Consider the following 16028-nt stretch of genomic DNA (forward strand, 5'->3'; position numbering starts at 1 on the left):
CCTCAGCCTCCCGAGTAGCTGGGACTACAGGCGCCCGCCACCGCTCCCGGCTAATTTTTGTATTTTTTTAGTAGAGACGGGGTTTCACGTGTTAGCCAGGATGGTCTTGATCTCCTGACCTCGTGATCCACCCACCTCGGCCTCCCAAAGTGCTGGGATTACAGGCTTGAGCCACCGTGCCCGGCCACAAGTTTCAGTTTCTATCCTTTTAGGAGGTTTATTTGCCAAAGCCTCAGGAGGTCCTGACGGCAGGGGCCCAAGGTGGTCGGGGCACAGCTGGTTTTACGCATTTTAGGGAGATATGACACATGAATCAATATATGTAAGAAGTACGTTGGTTCCGTCCAGAAAGTCGGGGGTCACTCGAGGGGGGGGGGGGGCTTCCAGGTCACGGGTAGGCGGGACAAATGGTCACCTTCTTTTGAGTTTCTGATGAGCCTTTCCAAAGGAGGCAATCAGAATGTGCGTCCCTCTCTGTGACCAGAGGGATGACTTTGAATAGAATGGGAGGCAGGTTTGCCCCGACCAGTTCTCAGCTTGAAGGGGTCCAACCTATTTTCCCTTCACAGGGGGAAGGGCTGGCTACTCAGAAGGGGCTACTCCCGACCTGGTCGGTCCCCCTTAATCCAGCCCAGGTCGGCACCTGGGGCAGGAGCCTCAGAGAAGCTGGTGGGTGGGCGCCGTCCTCAGCCAGGTGCCGGCAACGTTTCCAGAGGTGGTAGGTGGGCAAAGCCAGGAGCAGCAGTCCCAGCACCGCACTGCTGGTCCACAGAGCCGCAGGCAGCTGGTCACCCGTAGGTTTGGACGCTGGGGAGAGCAGGAGACGCCGGTCAGAGCCCTCCAGGCTTCTGCAGGCTTGGGAAGGGAGGAGTCCCTCAGAGGCTACGCGAGCTTCCAGAGTTACCACATTCCCTGAAATTTCACAAAGGACTTTACCTTTGTGACCCTTTCAAAACGCGCATAGCACCTTAGAGTTTAGAAATGGGCAGTCCAGGCCGGGCGCGGAGGCTCACGCCTGAAATCCCAGCACTTTGGGAGGCCGAAGCGGGCGGATCATGAGCTCAGGAGTTCGAGACCAGCCTGACCATGGGGAAACCCTGTACCTCCTAAAAATACAAAAATTAGCCGGGCGTGGTGACAGGTGCCTGTAATCCCAGCTACTCAGGAGGCTGAGGTGGGAGAATCACTTGAACCCGGGAGGCGGAGGTTGCAGTGAGCCGAGATCGTACCACTGCACTCCAGCCTTGTGCAACAGAGTGAGACTCTGTCGCACACACACACACAAAAGGGTGCTGAGCCTGCAATCTGCACTTTGAAGACTTAGTTTGGGGAAAAAGGAGGAGTGTAATATATCTCCTTCATACCATTTTATACTGATTACCTGTTGAAATGATAATACTTGGGATATATTGGGCTTCATGAAATGTATGACCACACTTTTTTTTTTTTGAAGTGGAATCTCGCTGTGTTCCCCAGGCTGGAATGCAGTGGTGCAATCTCGGCTCATTGCAAGCTCTGCCTCTTGGGTTCAAGTGATTCTCCTGCCTCAGCCTCCTGAGTAGCTGGGACTACAGGTGCCCGTTACCACACCTGGCTAATTTTTGTATTTTTAGTAGAGATGAGGTTTCACCATGTTGGCCAGACTGGTCTCGAACTCCTGATCTCAGGTGATCCTCCTCCTCAGTCTCCTGAAGTGCTGGAATTACAGGCGTGAGCCATCATGTCTGGCCAACCTTTTTTTTGTTTGTTTGTTTGTTTTGCGACTGAGTCTTTCTCTGTCAGCTCACTGCAGCCTCAATCTCCTGGGCTCAAGTGATCCTCCAACCTCAGCCTCCCAAGTGGCTGGGACCACAAGTATACAGCACCACGCCCGGATAATTTTTCAATTTTTTGGTGTGGAAATGGGGGTCTCACTATGTTGCCCAGAATGGTCTTGAACTCCTGGGCTCAAGTGATCCTCCTGCCTCTGCCTCCCAAAGTGCTGGGATTACAGGCGTGAGCCACTGTGCTTGGCCTGACCACACTTACTTTTACTGTTTTTTTTTTTTTTGAGACGGAATATTGCTCTATTGCCCAGGCCAGAGTGCAGTGGTGTGATCCCGGCTCACTGCAAGCTCTTCCTCCTGGGTTCACACCATTCTCCTGCCTCAGCCTCCCAAGTAGCTGGGACTACAGGCGCCCATCACCACGCCTGGCTAATTTTTTATATTTTTAATAGAGACGGGGTTTCACCGTATTAGCCAGGATGGTCTCGATCTCCTGACCTCGTGATCCGCCTGCCTCAGCCTCCCAAAGTGCTGGGATTACAGGCATGAGTCACCGCGCCTGGCCTTTACTTTTAAATTTGAAATTACCTGTAGAAAGTAGAAAAGTTCCTCTTCAAAGCTCGTCTTGGTTTAAAAATAAAATTATAGACACTAGAAATAATAGCTTCTTACTCTAAAGCCTCCTATCAGCTATAATTTCTTACACTTTAGCCCAGTTAGTTGCTTGGGCTTACCCAGGCGTGTCCAGACAGTCCCAGGCAAGTCTTCGCTCACAGCTTATGCCCCTTCCTTATTTGGAAACGTTATCGCTTCCTTAAATCTCTCGTAAGCAACTTCCTCTCCTTTGTCCTCCTTTGCACTTATCTATTTAGGAAAGTTTTAGGTTGTTAGCAAACGGGGTATCAGTTTAAGACCGTGATGTCCCGCTCCAGCCAGTGGATGCAGGACATAGCAGTAAGGAAGACCCAGCCGGGCGCAGGGGCTCACGCCTGTAATCTCAGCACTTTGGGAGGCCGAGGCAGGTGGATCACGAGGCAGGAGATCGAGACCATCCTGGCTAACACGGTGAAACCCCGTCTCTACTAAAAATACAAAAAATTAGCCGGGTGCGGTGGCGGCGCCTGTGGTCCCAGCTACTCGGGAGGCTGAGGCAGGAGAATGGCGTGAACCCGGGAGGCGGAGTTTGCAGTGAGCCGAGGTCGCGCCACTGAACTCCAGCCTGGGCAACGGAGCAAGACTCCGTCTCAAAAAAAAAAAGGAAGACCCAAATGCATAAGGGATAAATATGTCTGCTTTTCCTTTGTTCAGGTGTGCTCCCGTCATTGTTCCATCTGCAATGGGCACCCTTTCTCCAGAAAGTAAAAATGGCCTTACTGAGAGAATTAAATTTGAGTGCTATTTATTTGTGGCACCGGGGAACAAGCATTTCTGACATTACCTATGTGGGCCGGGCACAGTGGCTCACGCCCGTCATCCCAGCACTTTGGGAGGCTGAGGCGGGCGGATCACCTCAGGTCAGTTCGAGACCAGCCTGGTCAGCATGGTGAAACCCCGTCTCTACCAAAAATACAAAAATTAGCCAGGCATGGTGATGGGCGCCTGTAATCCCAGCAACTCAGGAGGCTGAGGCAGGAGAATCGCTTGAACCCGGCAGGCGGAGGTTGCAATGAGCTGAGATTGCACTATTGCACTCCAGCCTGGGGGACAAAGCGAGACTCTGTCTCAAAAAAAAAAGGAAAAAAATTACTTATGTGACCACATTCTGTTTCTGCTTCTGTTCCAAAGATTGTTCTAGTCTATGAGGCTGAGAATTTACAAAGTGCCTTGAAATCTGCACAGTCTCTGACGTTTACAAAAAGGACCTACAGTTAAGAGAAACCCACTGGACGGATGGGGAAACAGAGACTGGACGGATGGGGAAACTGAGGCTGGACAGATGGGGAAACTGAGGCAGAACGGACGGGGAAACTGAAGCTGGACAGACGGGGAAACTGAGGCTGGACAGATGGGGAAACCGAGGCTGGACAGACAGGGAAACCGAGGCAGGACGGACGGGGAAACCAAGGCAGGATGGACAGGGAAACCGAGGCAGGATGGACAGGGAAACTGAAGCTGGACGGACGGGGAAACCGAGGCAGGATGGACAGGGAAACTGAAGCTGGACAGGGCAATTTCTTGTCTAAAGTCTTCATCCAAGGAACCTCTCGCTCTCAGCCCTTCCCACCCTCCCCGCCCCCAGGGACCAGCACTCACAGCCTGTTGGGATCACTTCTCCCTGCGTGGGCCCAGCCTGGGAGATCTCAGGGCGGCAAGTCCTGGTAGAGCCCGGGCTCCTGGGGCTGTGTGTGGAGCCCTGCTGGGGGGTGGTCTCCGGGGAGGTCGCGGCCCGGGGTTCCGGGGAGGTCGTGTCGGGGGGCTCCCGGGAGGTCGGGCCGTGCAGGACTGGAAAGAGAGTGACGGTTGTTTTTCTCTCTGCTGCCCCAGCCCTGCCTCTCCCACCTCAGTCTCTGCATCTGGACAAGGGCTTGGACCAGAACTTCCCCAAACCCCTTTCCTCGACCCCTCTGGTGGGTCCCATTTCCATTTCTTCTTCTTTTTTTTTTTTTTTGAGGCAGAATTTCGCTCTTGTTGCCCAGACTGGAGTGCAATGGCGCGATCTCGGCTCACTGCAACCTCCGCCTCCCAGCTTCAAGCGATTCTCCTGCCTCAGCCTCCTGAGTAGCTGGGATTACAGGCGCCCGACACCTCGCCCGGCTAATTTTGTATTTTTAGTAGAGACAGGGTTTCTCCATGTTGATCAGGCTGGCCTTGAACTCCTGACCTCAGGTGATCCACCTGCCTCAGCCTCCCAAAGTGTTGGGATTACAGGCATGAGACACCATGCCTGGCCTGGTTTTTTTTTTTTTTTTTTAGAGATGGGGTCTCAGTCTGTCATGCAGGCTGGAGTGCAGTGTTGCAATCATGGCACACTGCAGCCTCAACCTCCCAGGCTCAAACCATCCTCCCCACTTAGCCTCCTGAGTAGCTGGGACCACAGGCATGCAATCATGCCCAGCTAATTTTTAAATTTTTTTGTAGAGATGGGAGGTCTCGCTATGTGGCCCAGGCTAGTCTGGAACTCCTGCGCTCAAGTGATCCTCCCACCTCGGCCTCCAACACCCGGCCCACATTTTTGTTTCTATTCGGCATGCTATTCTAGTTGATAAAGCCTAGAATTTGTTGTTGTTGTTGTTGAAACAGAGTCTCACTCAGTCGCCCAGGCTGGAGTGCAATGGCGCCATCTCGGCTCACTGCAAGCTCCAACTCCCAGGTTCAAGCGATTCTTCGGCCTCAGCCTCCTGGGTAGCTAGGACTACAGGCGTGCACCCCCACACCTGGCTAATTTTTGTATTTTTAGTAGAGATGGGGTTTCACTGTGTTGGTCAGGCTGGTCTTGAACTCCTGACCTCAGGTGATCTACGCACTTCAGCCTCCCAAAGTGCTGGGATTAGAGGCGTGAACCCGGCCTAAAACCTAGAATTTATAAAGTGCTTTGAAAGCTACATGGTCCCTGAAATTTACAAACGACCCACAGTCAGGGAAGTCTACTGGACAGATGGGGAAACTGAGGTACCACAGTGGGCAGGATGGGAGTCCGGGCATTCCACGGCCCCCACTCACTGGCAACATCACCCCAGCAGGCTCCTTAATCTCCGCGTGCCTCAGTTTCCTCAACTGTCAAAGGGGTGAGAGTCACCTCTTTGGGCTGCCGTGATAGTGAGCGGGCTCCCGCGTTTATTATGATGGGCTGTGGACGGAGGAGAGTTGGGAGGAGGCTGGTGTGGAGAGAGGAGGTGCTTGGGGGCTTTCTGCTCTGGCTTTGTACTTCATCCCCTGTGGGACTGATGGGGAGACTGAGGCCCGAGAGGACCCGTGTTCTGTAAAATATCCCTCAAATCCAGCTTCCTCTCTACCCATCCCAGCCCCACCCCTACCACCAAGACCTCCCGGGTCTCCCAGCTTCTGCTGCAACCCCGGGAGCCCTTTGCTTGAAACTCATGACCCCACACGCATTAACATGGGTATCAGGGTGCCCTGTGGGAGGACAGATCCCTCTCGGTTTAGTGGGAGAAGCCGGCAGCGGCTTCAGGACTGGACAGGGCATGAAGCTGGTACTCCCTGGGCACCGGCCCACGTTAAATGTCTTCATCTGGGCATTCAGCGAGGGTTTATTGGGCACCTGCCCTGTTCTAGCTTCTGTGGACACAGCCGTGTGCGCAAGACACAAGATTCCCACCTTGGAGGCCGGGCGCGGTGGCTCACGCCTGTAATCCCAGCACTTTGGGAGGCCGAGGCGGGTGGATCACAAGGTCAGGAGATCGAGACCACGGTGAAACCCCGTCTCTACTAAAAATACAAAAAAAAATTGGCCGGGCGCGGTGGCGGGCGCCTGTAGTCCCAGCTACTCAGGAGGCTGAGGCAGGAGAATGGCGTGAACCCGGGAGGCGGAGCTTGCAGTGAGCGGAGATGGCGCCACTGCACTCCAGCCTGGGCGACAGAGCGGGACTCCGTCTCAAAAAAAAAAAAAAAAAAAAAAAAAAAAAAAAAAGATTCCCACCTTGGGAGCCACAGTGGGAGAAGGTCGTGGAAAAGACAGAGAAGGTATGTGATTGGGGGATATCAGATATTATCCAAGGTGTCAAGAAACAGAACAGAAGGGAAAGGGGGCTCACACGGGTGTGCGTGTTTAGACACGCGTGTGCATGTGTGCCTGTGTTTGTGCACGCGGGTGTGCCTGTGTTTGTACATGCATGTGCGCGTGCGCCTCTGTTTGTACACGTGTGTGCGTCTGTGCCTGCGTTTGTACACGTTGGGGGTCGAGGGTTGACCCTTTAAACGGGAATCCAGGGAAGCCTCACGGAGGCGGCCACACTCAGGCAGAGACCTGAGGGGGAGGAGGAGAGAGCCGTGGGAAGATCCGGAAGAAGGAGTATTCCAGGCAGAGGGCAGAGCCGTGCAAGGGCCCCAGGACAGGACCATGCCTGGCGTGTTGGAGGAACAGCGAGGAGGCCCCTGTGGCTGGAGCAGAACGAGGAGGGGGAGAGAGGGTGGAGGCAGGGCAGGAAGGGGACAGGGCAGGTGGTGCAGGTTCCTGTGGGCCCCGGGGAGGACTCCGGCTTTGACCCCAAGGCAGGAGCCAGGGAGCGCTGTGGGCAGGGAAGGGGTGGGACCTGTGCTGGGGGCCGGGTGCTCAGTAAATACACGTTGAGTTAATGAATATCGCTTTGGCCGCGTGGGGGAATCCAATCCTCCCAGCGCCCCACAGCACAGGTGCTGCCCCCCGTCCCCCCGTCCCGAAGTGCCTGTCAAGGCTGGCGAGCGGTTGGGTCTCCAGGGGACCCAGCGGACTCACCCGGGATGGCCTGGCGGTGGCTGAGCTCCAAGCCAGGCAGCCTCATCGTGGCCTGGCAGTAGAGCGCGGGCAGGACAGGGGTTGCCAGGGTCGGCAGCCGCCAGCGCTCTGTCACCCTGAACAGCACGTCCTCCTCCTCCTGGGGCTCCTCCTCCTCCTCCTCCACCTCCGGGCCCAGAGCCTGGGCCCCCTCCAGTTCCTGGTCCCCCAGGAGCAGGGAGAAGGAGAGCGCATTGGGGTCCACAGGCGTGACTTTGTGGGCCGTACAGGCCACCTCCGGGTCACCAGGCACCAGGGCTGCCGGGGAGATGGTCAGCTGGTCCGGGAAGGCTGTGATGGAGGGTCAGGGGTCAGGGCTGAGCCCAGAGTCAGGGCTGGACGGGATGGAGGGGCTGGAGCTCGGAGGGGGCTTGGAGCTGGGGCCAAGGATGCGTGGGGGTTGCTGATGAACCGGCAGTGGGGACGGCCTGTGCGCAGGCCCCACCCTGGGAAGCTGGAATAGACTGAAGGATGGGCCAGGGCCCGCCCTGGGAGGGTTGGGGTGAGTTGGGGGGAAGCGAAGACTGGGGACCTGGGTTCGGGGAGCTGTGCATGGAGCTGGGACCGGGCCTGCAATCTGGGAGGCTTCCAGGAACAGGTGGCGTAGGGAAGGGGCCGTGAGTCCAAGGGTCAGAGAGAGGCAGGGCGGGGGGGACGCCTCACCGTACACAAGGAGCCGCACGGTGTGCTGGAAGGTGCGGCCCCCGCAGGAGCCCACGCACACACGGGTCCCGGCCGCCGACAGCGAGGCGTTGCGCACGGTGAGGACGCTGCGGCCCGCGTCCGACTGCACCGCGCCCAGGCTGGTGTCCAGGCCCCGCCACTGCACCGTGGCCCCGCGGTCCGCGCAGTCCAGGCGGCAGGTGAGCTGGCGAGAGGCGCCCAGGGCCACGGCCACCACCGGCTCCGGGGGCTCCACCTGCAGGGGCTTCACCTGGAGGGACTGGCCTGCGGCGACCCCGGCTCTCGCTCAGCCCCGCGGAGTCTCGGAACCCGCCCCGAGTCCCTGCCCTGCGCCCCGCCCCGCTCCCGGACCCCCGCCCCGCCTCTGCCCGGTTCCCGGACCCTCCCCTGCACCCCCGGACCCCCGCCCCGCCTCTGCCGGGTTTCCGGACCCTCCCCTGCATCCCCGGACCCCCGCCCCGCCTCTGCCGGGTTCCCCGACCCTCCCCTGCACCCCCGGACCCCCGCCCCGCCTCTGCCGGGTTCCCCGACCCTCCCCTGCACCCCCGGACCCCCGCCCCGCCTCTGCCGGGTTCCCCGACCCTCCGCTCCACACCCGGACCCCCGCCCCACCTCTGCCGGGTTCCCCGACCCTCCGCTCCACACCCGGACCCCCGCCCCACCTCTGCCGGGTTCCCCGACCCTCCGCTCCACACCCGGACCCCCGCCCCGCCTCTGCCCGGTTCCCGGACCCTCCCCTGCACCCCCGGACCCCCGCCCCGCCTCTGCCCGGTTCCCGGATCCTCCCCTGCACCCCCGGGCCCCCGCCCCGCCTCTGCCCGGTTCCCGGACCCTCCCCTGCATCCCCGGACCCCCGTCCCGACCCTCCCCTGCACGCCCGGACCCCCGCCCCACCTCTGCCCGGTTCCCGGACCCTCCGCCCCACTCCCAGTCCACTGCCTCGCCGCTACCCGGATTCCCAGGCTCTGTCCCTGAACCCCGCCCCGACCCCAGCCTCAGCCCCAGTCCCCCGAGCCCTGTCTGCCTGGAGCCGGTTTCGCTGCGGGTCAGAGGGCGGCGCGGAGCCCCCCAACTTCCTCTCTCAGCCCCTGCCTTCTCTGAGCCCCCTCCTCTGGCAGGATCACCAATCACCCCCTCTGTCGAACCCCTAATTCTGCGCACCCCTACTCTCTCCTGCACCCCCTCCTCCCTCCTGCGCCCCCTCCCCTCTCCTGCGCCCCCTCCCCTCTCCTGAGCCCCCTCCTCAGTCCTGAGCCCCCTCCTCCCTCCTGCGCCCCCTCCCTTCTCCTGAGCCCCCTCCTCAGTCCTGAGCCCCCACCTCTCTCCTGAGCCTCCCTCCTGAGCCCCCTCCTCCCTCCTGCTCCTCCTCCCCTCTCCTGCGCCCCCTCCCCTCTCCTGCGCCCCCTCCTCTCTCCTGAGCCCCCTCCCCTCTCCTGAGCCCCCTCCCCTCTCCTGCGCCCCCTCCACTCTCCTGCGCCCCCTCCTCTCTCCTGAGCCCCCTCCTAACTCCTGAGCCCCCTCCCCTCTCCTGCGCCCCCTCCCCTCTCCTGCGCCCCCTCCCCTCTCCTGCGCCCCCTCCTCTCTCCTGAGCCCCCTCCCCTCTCCTGAGCCCCCTCCCCTCTCCTGCGCCCCCTCCCCTCTCCTGCGCCCCCTCCTCTCTCCTGAGCCCCCTCCTCTCTCCTGAGCCCCCTCCTAACTCCTGCGCCCCCTCACCTCTCCTGCGCCCCCTCCCCTCTCCTGCGCCCCCTCCCCTCTCCTGAACCCCCTCCTCTCTCCTGAGCCCCCTCCTCCCTCCTGCGCCCCCTCCCCTCTCCTGCGCCCCCTCCCCTCTCCTTCGCCCCCTCTCCTCTCCTGTGCCCCCTCCCCTCTGCTGAGCCCCTTTCCCTCCTCACCCTCTCCCCTCTCCTGACCCCCCTCCTAACTCCCTCCTCTCTCCCGCGCCCCCTCCCCTGCTCACCGCAGCCCGGCTGGAGGAGCCCCAGAAGCCCCGCCAGCAGGAGGGCCAGGCCCCGATCCATGCTCGGTCCCCTCTGTCCCCGAGGCCTCGGGAAGCCGCTTAAATAGCGGCGCCCGCTCCTTCCCGCCGCCCCGCGACCCGCTCCAGCTGCCCCCCGGGGGCTTCCCAAGGGGCTTTCCCGGCCTGACCCCCGACCCTGGAGGCGGCAGAGAGGGAGGGGCTGGGGGCCAAAGATGGGGCGGGGGCCCCCGGGGCCGGTCAGGACGGGCGGGCAGGAAGGTCGGGTCCGTTCCAGGCCTCATTTTCAGGTACACGGGAAGATCGCAGACGGAGGCCGGAGGGTCGAGGTCAAGAGCATGGAAGTGGGACAGAGGCCGGGCAGCGCTGCCCCGCCCCGATGGCGGGTCCCCTGCGCTTTTTCTTTTTCTTTTGTTTTTTTTTTTGAGACGGAGTTTCGGTCTTGTTGCCCAGGCTGGAGTGCACTGGCGTGATCCCAGCTCACCGCAACCTCCGCCTCCCGGGTTCAAGCGATTCTCCTGCCTCAGTCTCCTGAGTAGCTGGGATTACAGGTTCCTGCCACCACGCCCGGCTAATTTTGTATCTTTAGTAGAGACGGGGTTTCTCCATGTTAGTGAGGCTGGCCTCGAACTAGCAACTTCAGGTGATCCGCCCACCTCCCATCACAGGCCTGAGCCACCGCTCCCGGCCCGCCTGCACTTTCCCGGGCGGCCGCACAGGGGCGGTGGGGAGCAGCCTCGGCCTGCTCCGGCGCTGCGGCCACGTCTTGTGGGCTGGGGTCCCCTGGGGTCAGGTGAAGGTCGCTGGGGATGGAGGCCCCCTGGCTGGGGTCTCCTGGCCGTCGTGGAGCTGTGCGACCCTCCAGGACCTGGGACAAGTCACCCAATCTCTGAGCCTGGCTTCCTTCCATCACATGGGCAGAGGCCGCCTACCTAGCAGGCCTGGCTGGAGCCTGGGAGTCCCAGTGGGGGCTACCTCTGTTCCTTGGTCTACACTGAGACCTGGATCTCCGTCCACAAGAGGGATCTGGAAGGAATGCTGGCTGGGCCCCCACTCACAGCTGCCGTCAGCGAGTCGTAGGAACCTCACCTTGCAAACGCGCTGGAATCCACCCATCTGTTCCTCCAAGGCCCCAACTCTGGTTCTGTTTCCCCTTGTGGCTTGTTTACCCCTCTGGGCACACTGACACCCCTTAGGCTCCCGGCCCTCAAGAGCCCTGCACCACCAGGACCCTCCCCCGGCCTCTGGGCTTCTGCACAGCTGCTCCTCACCTTGCCCAGGTTCTGCCCACGCCTTCCCCCCACCCTCCTCCGCTGCGGTTCCCAGGGTGCTCCCCTCCAAGCTCAACGAGGGCCTGCGGTGGCAGTCGTGATGGCTGGCTCCCCTCCACCTGGGGGCCCGTCCCTGTGACCCTGGAACCCACGTACCGCAGGCACGCAGGAATAAAATGATGGAGCATTCCTGCTGACTTCAGGGTCTGTTTGTGCCTCAGTTTCCCTGGCCATGAAATAAAAAGCAGCAGTCCATGGGGTTCCAAGCATTGCCAATCGGCTTACCTGTCAGAGGAGGGAAACTGAGGCCCAGAGGAGGGGCTGGGATCAGAGGAGGGAAATTGAGGCCCAGGGGCGGGGCTGGGATCAGAGGAGGGAAACTGAGATCCAGGGGAGGGCCTGGGTGCAAAGGAGGGAAACTGAGGCCTAGGAGAGGGGCTGGGTGCAGAGGAAGCAAAATGAGGATCGGGGAGGGGCTGGGTGCTAAGGAGGGAAACTGAGGGTCAGAGGAGGGCTGAGTGCAAAGGAGAGAAACTGAGGCCTAGAGGAGGGAAACTGAGGCCCAGGGTGGGGAAACAGGTCCCTGGGAGGTTAGCTCACGGCCCTGTCTCCCTGGGTCCCATCCCCCTCCTGCCCAGGCCGGTGCCGGGAAAGGCCTCACCGGAAGGCAGACTCCAAGGAGAGGCCCTCCCCAGGCCGGAGGTGCAGGCCCTTCCCGGGAAGCTGGGCCCTTAACCCGGGCGGGGGGCAGCAGGCCTGGTGAATAGGCTGCTTCCCAGCCCCTGACCCCACTTCCTGCAGGTGGGGAGGGGCCGCTGGGCGCTAGGAGGGCTGAGGCCCCTTGCAGGGTGTGTCCCAGCTCTCCAGGACCCTGTCCTGCGCCGGCCCGCTGGGTCACACGTGGCGGTCACGCTGCTCATACTCCCTGCGTGGGGAGCCCTCACATCCACAGGCTTGCGGGGCGGGGACAAGACAAAGCTGGAGTGCCCCCCAGGACAGGGCGGGTGGGACGGGCACAGGAAGGAGGAGGAGGGTTCCCAGAGGCAGAGGGACCCGCAGGTTTAAAGGGTCAGAGGTGGGGAAGGTGGGGGTGAGGGAGACACAGAGACAAACAGAGACACAGAGACAGAGACAGAGTGAGGAAGAGAGACAAGGCAGAGACACAAGGAGACGGAGACACAGAGAGGCAGAAGCAGAGGGATGGAGAGACCGAGGTGGGCCAGAGGCCTGCGGTTGGGGAGGACCCGAGACCCCTGCGTCTGAGTCCTAGTCCCACAGCACGGTATCTTTTTTTTTTTTTTTTTTTTTTTTTTTTTTTTTTTGAGACGGAGTCTCGCTCTGTAGCCCAGGCTGGAGTGCAGTGGCCGGATCTCAGCTCACTGCAAGCTCCGCCTCCCGGGTTCACGCCATTCTCCTGCCTCAGCCTCCCGAGTAGCTGGGACTACAGGCGCCCGCCACCTCGCCCGGCTATTTTTTGTATTTCTTAGTAGAGACGGGGTTTCACCGTGTTAGCCAGGATGGTCTCGATCTCCTGACCTCGTGATCTGCCCATCTCGGCCTCCCAAAGTGCTGGGATTACAGGCTTGAGCCACCGCGCCCGGCCAACGGTATCTTCTTCCACCGCCAACGGGGACCTCCCTTTTGTCCTTAGGAGACTCGACCCCGCCTCCAACATCGATCCCCTTCCCAGCATTGTCCTCAGCGGCCTCCGGCAGGAAGCCCCCTTCCCATGGAGGGTCCCAGCTGTCCCACCAGCCCCAGACCCCACATCCTGGCCTCCCTGTCCACAGTCGCGGGGGGAGTGTTCCAGATGACTGTGTTGCCAAGGGGAAGGGGCTGTGGGGGTGCCGGTGTCTAGGAGCTGAGCACGCCTCCAGGCCCTGACAGACCCTTCTTGACCCAGCTGGGCCAGCTCTCCTGGCTCCCACCCACTGGTCAGTTTTGGGGTCCTCACGGCTTTTTCTTTGGAGTGAGGACCCCCATCAGGGCAGGCCCTCCTTGTTGGGCAAGGCTTGAACCCAGTCCAAGGACCCCAGGCCTGAGGGTCTCAAGGACAGTGGGGGCGGGATGAGATTGATGGAGGCTGCAGGAGGGGGTTGAACAAGTAGCCATGTGCATGCATGTGTGCGTGTGTATGTGTGGAGTTTTAGCCATGAAGCCCACACTGGGGGTGGGTCTGGCACCCACATCAGGTTTGAGGAGGAAGGATCTTTGTGGCCCACCTGGCACAGGTCCCTGAAGGAGTCGAGCCCCTCCCTGCAGGCTGGCCGAGCTGACCACGTCACGGAGCCTGGGCAGGGCCGACGGGCCTCCCTGGGGTCAGTGACCGCCTGGTGAGGGGCTGGGGCAGTGCTCAGTCCCAGCAGCCCCCAGGAAATTGGACATGGAGCCTCAGGCGATGATGCTGGTGTGGTCTCCAAAGCAGCCCCACCTGAGCTGATCAGGAGGGGTCTGTGGGGATGGGGATCCATGGGGCAGGAGGCACACTATGGTAAGAGCTGGCTTGGGGCTGACTCTGCCCGGGGGAGAGGCGGGGCTGGGGGCCCTCGTCAGCTGCTCTGACGCCTTGGTGCTCCCAAGGCCATCTCCAGGCTCACCCCAGCTTCCACGGCCCCGTCTCACGGATTAAAGGGCCACTCAAGAGCTGCTTTGAAGACGGGGGCCCAGCCAGGAGCCGCACAGGCCTCCCCCTTGGGGCTAGGAGGCTAGAAGGGCGCAAGCCACACGCACATCAGTGGAGAGACACTGAAATTGTCTATGAATTGCCCTCCCGGGGTTTGAGACTAGAGAGTTGGTGTATGCACGATGTTGCAAACACCATAAAAAACACTGAACTGTTTCTTTAAAAGCCCTGTTTTTTGAGATGGAGTCTCACTCTGTTGCCCAGGCTGGAGTGCAGTGGTGCGATTTTGGCTCACTGCAACCTCTGCCTCCTGGGTTCAAGCGATTCTCCCGCCTCAGCCTTCTGAGTAGCTGGCATTATAGGCACATGCCACCATGCCCGGATAATTTTTGTATTTTTAGACTTTTTTTTTTTTTTTGGGAGACGGAGTCTCGCTCTATCGCCCAGGCTGGAGTGCAGTGGCACGATCTCAGCTCACTGCAAGCTCCACCTCCTGGGTTTAAGCAATTCTCCTGTCTCAGCCTCCGGAGTAGCTGGGACTACCGGCGCCCGCCACCACACCTGGCTAACTTTTGTATTTTTAGTAGAGACAGGGTTTCACCATATTGGTCAGGCTGGTCGCGAACTCCTGACCTCAGGTGATCCACCGGCCTCGGCCTCCCAAGGTGTTGGGATTACAGGCGTGAGCCACCGCGCCTGGCCCTGAAGCCTCCTTTCTAACGCGAATGTCAACTTAGAAACGGATGCAGGCTGGGCGCGGTGGCTCAAGCCTGTAATCCCAGCACGTTGGGAGGCCGAGGCGGGTGGATCACGAGGTCAGGAGATCGAGACTATCCTGGCTAACATGGTGAAACCCCGTCTCTACTAAAAATACAAAAAACTAGCCGGGCGTGGTGGTGGGCGCCTGTAGTCCCAGCTACTCGGGAGGCTGAGGCAGGAGAATGGCGTGAACCCGGGAGGCGGAGCTTGCAGTGAGCCGAGATCACGCCACTGCACTCCAGCCTGGGAGACACAGCGAGACTCGTCTCAAAAAAAAAAAAAAAAAAAAAAAAAAAAAAGAAACGGATGCAGCTATTCGAAAACGTGTGGCACAGCTAGGGTTTGTGAAGCCACTTTTCCAACTAGAACTTTAGGGGCCTGAAGAGCAGATGAAATATTTCCTGTGAGAATTAGAAATGGACACAAACGTGCAAAATATGCTCTGGGCTCTGAACACTCAGCCTGAACAAAGAGGGTACAACATTTCAGCGTGTATCAAGTATTGATTATGTGTCGAAAGGATAGTATTTTGGACACAGTGGATTAAATAAGATAAAGATACATCTTTATGTTTCTTTGATTTTTTTTTTTGAGACGGAGTCTTGCTCTGTCGCCCAGGCTGGAGTGCAGTGGCCGGATCTCAGCTCACTGCAAGCTCCGCCTCCCGGGTTCACGCCATTCTCCTGCCTCAGCCTCCCGAGTAGCTGGGACTACAGGCGCCGCCACCTCGCCCGGCTAGTTTTTTGTATTTTTTAGTAGAAACAGGGTTTCACCGTGTTAGCCAGGGTGGTCTCGATCTCCTGACCTCGTGATCCACCCGTCTCGGCCTCCCAAAGTGCTGGGATTACAGGCTTGAGCCACAGCGCCCGGCCCTTTGCTTTTTTTTTGTTGTTCTTTTGTTTTTGTTTTTTTGAGCTGGAGTTTCACTCTTGTCACCCAGGCTGGAGTGCAGTGGTGCGATCTCGGCTCACTGCAACCTCCACCTCCCGGGTTCCAGTGATTCTCCTGCCTCAGCCTTCCAATTAGCTGGGACCACAGGCACCCGCCACCACACCCGGCTAATTTTTGTATTTGTAGTAGAGACTGGGTTTCGCCATGTTGACCAGGCTGGTCTCGAACTCCTGACCTCAGGTGATCCACCCACCTCGGCCTCCCAAAGTGCTGGGATTACAGGCGTGAGCCACCGCGCCCAGCCTTGTTTTATGTTTCATACGATTTATTTTACTTATTACCACCCATTTCTTTCCTCCTTTCTACCGTGGCCGCTGGACGTGGGGCTCCCGCTCCGCCTCTGGGGACGCCGCTCCGGCCTCTCTCAGCACCGGGCAGGGGCCAAACGCGGGTGTTCGCCCTGGGTCGCGGCGCTCCCCGGGCCGGGGGTTCAGGCAGAGCCGCAGCGTCCTGGCTGGGAGGGTTCTCGCCTGCAGCCCGGCGGCCTCTGAGGACGGCTCGCTCCGCATTCTCCACCCACCCCGCGCTGAGCCCGGACATCCCGGGCGCGCTCTCCATCCCTGCGGTT

The 16028-nt window shown here is 59.9% G+C and overlaps 1 protein-coding gene across 1 annotated transcript; it reads right to left on the minus strand.

Moving 5' to 3' along the window:
* Positions 1-206: 206 nt before the first annotated feature.
* Positions 207-9960, minus strand: MADCAM1 (mucosal vascular addressin cell adhesion molecule 1). The gene is made up of 5 exons (XM_050771225.1): positions 9839-9960; positions 7861-8145; positions 7159-7488; positions 4020-4208; positions 207-807 (listed from the first exon to the last, which is right to left on the minus strand). Exons 1-5 carry the CDS (start codon positions 9897-9899, stop codon positions 587-589), a joined length of 1086 nt encoding a protein of 361 aa, XP_050627182.1. The 5' UTR covers positions 9900-9960; the 3' UTR covers positions 207-586.
* Positions 9961-16028: the final 6068 nt, after the last annotated feature.

This window comes from Macaca thibetana, chromosome 19 (assembly GCF_024542745.1).
Source record: "Macaca thibetana thibetana isolate TM-01 chromosome 19, ASM2454274v1, whole genome shotgun sequence".
NCBI lineage: Eukaryota > Metazoa > Chordata > Mammalia > Primates > Cercopithecidae > Macaca > Macaca thibetana.